Below are 7,690 nucleotides of genomic sequence, written 5' to 3'. Positions count from 1 at the left end.
GGGGCTGGGAGCCAGGACTCCTGGGTTCTCTCCCCGGCTCTGGGAGGGGAGTGAGGGCTGGTAGGTTAGAGCAGGGGAGGCTGGGAGCCAGAACTCCTGGGTTCTCTCCCCGGCTCCGGGAGGGGAGTGGGGGCTGGGAGCCAGGACTCCTGGGTTCTCTCCCCGGCTCTGGGAGGGGAGGGTATGTGTGGTGGGAGTCAGATGTGATTATTATTCTGTTGCGTTCCCCCCCCCCGGCCAAACAAGATTTTACTTTTATTTTAAAGAGTCACAGAAACTTTATTAAACTGGAGGGAATGAAGATAAAATAAAGCAGGTGACGCGAAGAGACGAAGAGATTATTTAAAAAAAAAAAGTTTTAAAAAAAGTTAAAAATAAAAATTTAAATGACCCAGAATTTACAAACACTTCTTCGTTATCATTATTGATTGAAACCTGTCCCCCAATGAACCCCACCCCCTCTGCTCCCTGCCCTCCAGCGCCCCCCAGCACCACCCTGGGACCAGCCCTGCCTGCCAGGGGAGAGTGCCCCCTGCTGAGCCCCCCGCCCCACTCCCTGCCCCACAGCACCCCCTACTGTCTTGTCCGTGCATTGTAAGTGGGACGTTGGGGGTCTCCTTGCCCCACCCCAGGGGCTGGTGAACTGGCCCTTGGCCCAGTCTCTGAGCGCAGTGACCCAAGGGCAGCTCCTGGTTGCCAATCGGTCACTTATTAAGAACTTTGTGTACCTTGCTGGGGGTGAAGGGGATGGGCACAGACAGTGGGGTGGGGTGAGGACAGGCGGATAGATAGCGGGGCAGGGTGGGGGACAGGCGGATAGATAACGGAGAGGGGTGGGAGACAGGCGGATAGATAACGGGGCGGGGTGGGAGACAGGCAGATAGATAACGGGGAGGGGTGGGGGACAGGCGGCTAGATAACGGGGCAGGATGGGAAGAGGCAGATACATAAGGATGGCAACAGGTGGACAGATAGCAGGGAGGCAGGGGGACAGGTGGACAGATAGTGGGGGCAGGAAGGGGACAGGAGGATAGATAGTGGGATGGGCTGCAGACAGGCGGATAGACTGCGGGGGTGGATGGGGACAGGTGGATAGATAACGGGGCGGGATGGAGACAGGTGGATAGATAGTGGGGGCAGGTGGATAGATAGTGGGAGGCAGGGGGAAGGGGACAGGCAGATAAATAGCGGGGTGGGGACAGGCAGATGGGTGGGGACAGGCGCATAGATAGTGGGGCAGGATGGCGACAGGTGGATAGATAGTGGGGGCAGGGGGACAGGCGGACAGATAGTGGGGGTAGGGGACAGGCGGATAGATGGGGCGGGGTGGGATGGCAACAGGCGGATAGATAGCAGGGGTAGGGAACAGCCAGACAGATAACGGGGCGTGAAGGGGACAGGCGGATACATGGTGCGGGATGGTGACAGGCGGCTAGATAGCGTTGGCAGAGGGACAGGTGGACAGGTAGCGGGGGCAGGGGGATAGGTGGATAGATAGCGGGAGTAGGGGACAGCCGGATAGATAACAGGGTGGGAAGGTGACAGGCGAACAGATAGCGGGGGCAGAGAGACAGGCGGATAGATAGCGGGGGTAGGGGACAGGCAGACACATGGGGTGGGGGTGGGGACAGGTGCACAGATAACTGGCAGGATGGCGACAGGCGGACAGATACCGGGGGTAGGGGACAGGCAGACAGATAGCAGGGGTAGGGGACAGGCGGACAGATAGCGGGGGCAGGGGACAGGCAGACAGATAGCAGGGGTAGGGGACAGGCGGACAGATAGCGGGGGCAGGGGACAGGCAGACAGATAGCAGGGGTAGGGGACAGGCGGACAGATAGCGGGGGCAGGGGACAGGCAGACAGATAGCAGGGGTAGGGGACAGGCGGATTGATAGCAGGGGTAGGGGACAGGCGGATTGATAGCGGGGGCAGGGGACAGGCGGACAGATAGTGGGGGCAGGGGACAGGCGGATAGATGGGGCGGGGTGGGGACAGGCATATAGATAACTGGCAGGATGGTGACAGGCGGACAGATAGCAGGGGTAGGGGACAGGCGGATAGATAGCGGGGGTAGGGGACAGGCAGACAGATAGCGGGGGTAGGGGACAGGCGGACAGATGGGGTGGGATGGGGACAGGCGCATAGATAACTGGCAGGATGGCGACAGGCGGATACGTGGGGCAGAGGAACCAAGACGGCAACGTTGCGAGAGGACATACAGGAGGCGCGACTCTCGTCCGGCCCCAGGCGGGCGGCTCGCTGGCTCAGGGGGGTGAGGGATGCAGCCTGGGGCCTGTCCCCCCCAAGAGTGACAGCTCTTCACTAACCAATGGGATAGTGATTTGTGCTGAGCCCCCCACACACCCGGGCCCCTAGCGCCGCCCTGGGGCCAGCCCTCTGCCAGGGGAGAGCGCCCCCTGCTGAGCCCCTGCCCCCCTCCCTGCCCCACAGCGCCCCCTAGTGCTGGTCTCTCATCCAGGCACAGGCCAGCTCTGACCCTCAGCAGCAATTCTGTGCCGGGGGTGGGGGGGGATGAGGTTATTCCCAGAGCCCCAAGTCACTTCCCATTTCCCCCTAGGGGTTGGGGGGTTTCCTGATTTAAGGAGAAAGAGGAACCAGCGCCGTCTGCATCCGATCTGAGACCGGGGCAAGGCCACCGCACCCTGGTGGGAGGAGGATTTGGGGGGGGATGGAGGTGGGGGGATTTTCTCTGTGTCGCGGGCACCAGGGAGCAGGTGGGTACACGCCAGCCGCATGCTTTCCCTGGACCCCCGAGCCCGCGGGGAAAGGGGACAAAGAGAAGGGCCCATCTACCCTGGCATCCCGCCTCCTCCCTGGGGTCCTGCTGGGAAGGGAGTGGGGGCTGGTGAGTTAGAGCAGGGGGAGGCTGGGAGCCAGGACTCCTGGGTTCTCTCCCCGGCTCTGGGAGGGGAGTGGGGGCTGGTGGTTAGAGCAGGGGGGCTGGGAGCCAGGACTCCTGGGTTCTCTCCCCGGCTCTGGGAGGGGAGTGGGGGCTGGTGGGTCAGAGCAGGGGGGGCTGGGAGCCAGGACTCCTGGGTTCTCTCCCCGGCTCTGGGAGGGGAGTGGGCCCTAGTGCGTGGAGCAGAGCCAGCTTGGCCAGGGACACCTGGGATTCTCTTGCTGCCCTTTAATATTTTCTGAGGTCACCCTGGGCCTGTTTGTCCCAACGCATCCAGGAGGAATATTACAGATCAAAAGTGCTCCCGGCAAGGGGCAGGAGGAGGCCAGTCACCGGGGGCGTAGACGCCTCCTCTGCGGTGGGTTAAGGTAACAAGAGAACAGAGGGGTCAGGCCCTTCTGCGCCCCCAGCGCCAGGAGAGAGGTCAAAGAGCCCACGAGCAGAAGTGAAGTTAATGGAGACAATGAGTTAGAAACGCCCCCCCAAGTGGGGAAGAAGAGACTGAATGTAATTGAGGTCAAGAGAAGAAAGGGGATGGAGGGTACGTGCCAGGGGGGATCAGGGAGATGGAGGGAAATGGGGGATGAAGAGGGAAACAGAGATGGAGGGGGATCAGGGAGATGGAGGAGTAGTGCTGGGGGGGGTGGAGGGGTTAGTGTGGGGAGGAGTAGGGGAGGGAGGGATGGAGGGGGACCAGATGGAGCGGGATCGGGGATAGGCTGCACTGGGGGGACAGAATGGGGGATGGAGGACGGGAATTAGGGGACAGAGGGATAGGCCGGGGGGAGGGAACGGGGGGATGGAGGAGGGAATGGGGGATGGAGGGGAGCAGGGGGATGGAGGGAGAAATGGGAGGGAACAGGGGGATGGGGAGGAACAGGGGGATGGGGGGATGGAGGATGGATCAGGGTGGAGGAGGTTAGGAGGATGGAGGGGGAAATGGGGATTGAGGAGGAAATGGAGACGGAGGCAGCAGACCGGGGATGGATGAGGGAATGGGGGATCTGGAGGGTGTGCCAGGGGAGGGAATGGGGGGCATGGAGGTAGGACGGGGGATTAGGGAGGATTCGATGGGGAAGGAAGGGGAATTGGTGGGGGATGGAGGAGGGAGTGGGGGATGAGGGGGAGTCGGGGTGGAGGAGGGAATGGGGGATGGAGGGGGTTGGGAATATGTGTGGGGATGGAGGCGCGGGGACAGAGAGGGGGAGGAGGAGGAGTGGGGGTACAGAGAGGGTATCGGGGATGGAGGGGAACGGGGGATGAAGGGAGCGGTTGGATGGAGAGGGAAAGGGGTGGTGGAGGGGCATGGGGGATTTGGGGGGATGGAGGGGCTGTGGGGGGGACAGAGAGGGGAACAGCGGGACGGAGGAGGATGTTGGGGATGGGGGGAAGAGGGGGCATGGCGGGGCGCATGGCGGTCGTATGCGGGGATGGAGGGGGCAAACGGTGGATGGTCAGCCCAGTTAGCGCTCAAGGGTTCTGAGGAGGTTAAACCTAGGAACGTCCTCCCCCATCCCACCCTTCCTGGTACCAGATTCCCCCCCTTCTTCTCCCATGTAACCGCTCGTCCCCCTCATGACTGTCCCCCCGCCCGTGCCTGCCCCAGTTGTTCCCCTTATGAACGCATGGATCTACTGTATGATTCAGCTCCGTCTCGTCGAAGCGGTGTTTCACTAATTGACTATCTCAGTGCCCTCATAGTCTTCCAATTGTAGAGGACTAAGTAGATGGTCGGCGCATTGGTGGTGTGAGGAGTAGGCCATGAGTCAAATACCACTGTGTACTGAAAGTGAAGCTGCGTAGGAATTAGATCGTATCGTGATGGATTCCTCCTAGTCCTGCATAAAGTAATCTGTCACCGTGTCATGAAAAATGTAAGGAGATGCAGGTTGTTTGGCCTTGAATCTAACCTTTTGTAAAAACCCTGTGTAATTGTTGTCCCAATTACCATTGACCTCAATTTTCTTAACTACCTTCTCCTTCAAATTTTTTTTCAAGACCTGGCATTGCTACAGATGTCAAAACTAACAGGCTGATTATTACTTCGGGATCACTTTTTTTTCCGCTTTCTTAAAGATAGGAAACTCTGTTAGCAATTCTCCAGTCGTTCTACTTACACCCTTGCAGATTTACTGTTCTTGAAAGTAGGGATTGCGTGGCTGAAGGTGGTTTCAATTGTCATGCTGCTCGCCATGATCCTCTGTTAATATTTTGAAGAAGGAGCTTATCTGCAGCCTCCTGTTGTTAGCCATGGTCCCTCCCCACCCGCTCTCCAAGTTTGGCTTGGCGTACCATCACATACTGACCCCTGGACCCTGGCTCGTCCCGGCTCAGACTCTAACTCGTACTCCTCCGCTCCATAGGTCCCTCTAATGTACCCGTTTGTCATCCTACCATTATCCCTAGCTTCGCACTTAGCGGCTTATAAAGACGTTGGGGCTCTAGAGTATGAGCTTCGTTAGTACATATTGCAGCGCGGAGAATGCCTAGGTATTCCTATGACCGCGCAGTCATCGACTCAGGGATGCCTCCAGCCCTTACTCGAGTAGAGATGCTCATCTTCTCCCTCCTCTCCTCTCTAGCATTGTCCCTCTCCTCCTCTTCGTCTATCTAGTGTTGGCCTATAGAACGTTCTCTCACGACTTCGTCGTTGTGTTAATGCTCCGCTTTCGCACGTCCAGCTCGACTACATCTCACAAGCCCTGCTGGCGCTGTGCATCGGTGGCTTTTAGCTGTCATCCTTGGACCATCGATCCCTAGGCCTGTTCATCAGCCTCAGTCTAAGGCTATGACGTGTGATCCCCTCGCCTAGGAATATCCAGTCCAGCTGTGCCTACTCTGCTTGATGGAGGCTTTAGTGCTGCTAGTGTTTTCTTTTAATCACGCTGCTACGTGAGGATGCGCTTTTTCTGCAGTCAGGCGTTCGTCGTGCGAACTCGGGCTAGACCATGTCATGGTGTTCTCATCCTACGGATGTTCTCTACGGAGTGCCATAGCATATACTGGACTATTTTCGGTGTGCAAGCCTCATGGTACTATGGGAGGGAGTGCAAAGCCTGTACTCTCCAGGGCCTCCTCTGCCTTTTAGATCCACAAGTTGCTAAGGTCCTCTAGGGTCCGATGTTTCCACGGTCCTCTCGGCTAACTAATTTTCTAATTCTTTAAAGTTTGTAGGCGCCTGCGTCAAGAGGTCTCTCTGAGCAGGAGCGTGGGCAATGTGTCGTGTGCCATCAAGTTTTATACGGAGGCTGCACTGGTGGTTTGAGGGGGTTGTCGATCTACAGCACGAGTGTTGGCCTCCAGTGGCTAGACGCATCGCTTGTGCCATCCTTTGCTGCGTCGAATGGCTGAGTGTTCTCGGCGGTACGCATTCTCGCCTGCACAAGTCAGGCAGGCTGAATAGCGCTGGGCCGATGCGACCCGCCGACCCCACCCCAGCATACCTGCGGAGTATGCAGTGTAGAAGACGGTCACAGAGGCGTTCATTGGCCAGAAAAAGGTGTACTCCCGGATCTAGAGGGAGCGCTCTCTGGAGGGCGGAATGATTGTTCCAGATGGGAGTGTATATTCTCGGGCTGTGCTGCAAACCATGTTTGCCCTCCCTGGACTGCTCGCTTCACGCTCCGATCAGTGCTCCAGTGCTCGGCGCATCTTTGCTCCCCCACCCAAGAAACGCAGCCGCTGGCAGGATACCTACTGAGGGACAAATCATTCCCGGCCTTAACTGTGCACGCCATGATAATCCATCGACCCTGTGAAGGTGCTAGGTAGAGCTCGCTGCTGTGCACGTGATATTAGGAAAGTATTGCTAAGTGAAGACGTAAGCGATCGTCCATGTGGGGCTGGCGCAGCGTGGGGGAGGGGAGATAAGAGGTGAGGGTTGCGTGGAGGAGAAGGAGCGGTATGAGAGGGGAGGCGCTGGTGAGAGGGGAGGGGGAAAAATTTTTCGGGGAAGGGCGGCTGTGAGGAGGGGGAGGATCGGAGGGTGAGGGGTGTGGTGAGGAAGGAGGCGATCGAGGAGAGGGGATGGTTGCGGAGAGGTAAGAGCATGAGCTTGGGTGATGAGATATTAAACAATATGAGATGAGGCATAGTGGCTTAGACGTGATAGTGAGGCGCATTGTTATGCGCGTTGTCATGAAAATCAGGTGTGAGTTGGATTGATGGAGGAGCTATCGAAGGGATGGTGGACTTCGGAGGGAGGGCTCGACTGATGAGTGCCAGCTGCAGAACTCCCCCGCGTCTCACGACAAACCTGTCGCGCAATAGCACCACGCCGCAAGAATAGCGACATCACATTAGCGAAGACAATGCTGACACAGCTATTGCCATCACTTGACGGACTCCGAGGTGAAGTGCAAAGGAAAACATGTCCAGAATGCCAAGTGAGTAGCAAGGGAAAAGCAGCTCCACCGATGAGATAGTGGAGTGCGGAGCGGCGTCCCAACGAAGACAGGGGACGGCAAGCGCATAGCAAGCAGCTGATATGATCGTTGAGGCCACGGCAATGCGGACTGCTATCAGTCACTCGCAGCCATGCCAGGCAGCAGCAGATTACGGGCACTGCTGCTGCCCCGCTCGTTCCGCAAGCTCTCTTTTCCTTGTGCCCCAATTTCAGCTCCAAACCCCCTTCCTTCAATTCTTCACCCCCACCAACCTGCTCCCAACACTTGTATGTTCACAACAGCCCTGAGAACTAGACCCTTACCCTCTGCCCACTCAAGCGTGCCGGTCGACTTCGCCAGCATGCAGGTTTTTACAGTCGGCC

General features: G+C 58.0%; 1 protein-coding gene across 1 annotated transcript in view; it reads left to right on the top strand.

Moving 5' to 3' along the window:
• The first annotated feature begins 2,159 nt into the window (after positions 1 to 2,159).
• Positions 2,160 to 7,690, top strand: part of ASGR1 (asialoglycoprotein receptor 1) — an 11,383-nt gene continuing 5,852 nt past the window's right edge. Inside the window, exon 1 of the mRNA XM_032786455.1 lies at positions 2,160 to 2,274. Coding sequence (XP_032642346.1) covers positions 2,160 to 2,274 — 115 coding nt within the window. The remainder of the gene's footprint in view (positions 2,275 to 7,690) is intronic.

This window comes from Chelonoidis abingdonii, chromosome 11 (genome assembly GCF_003597395.2).
Source record: "Chelonoidis abingdonii isolate Lonesome George chromosome 11, CheloAbing_2.0, whole genome shotgun sequence".
NCBI lineage: Eukaryota > Metazoa > Chordata > Testudines > Testudinidae > Chelonoidis > Chelonoidis abingdonii.
Note: the sequence above shows the minus strand (reverse complement) of the source record. Positions and strands in the feature narration are given on the sequence as shown.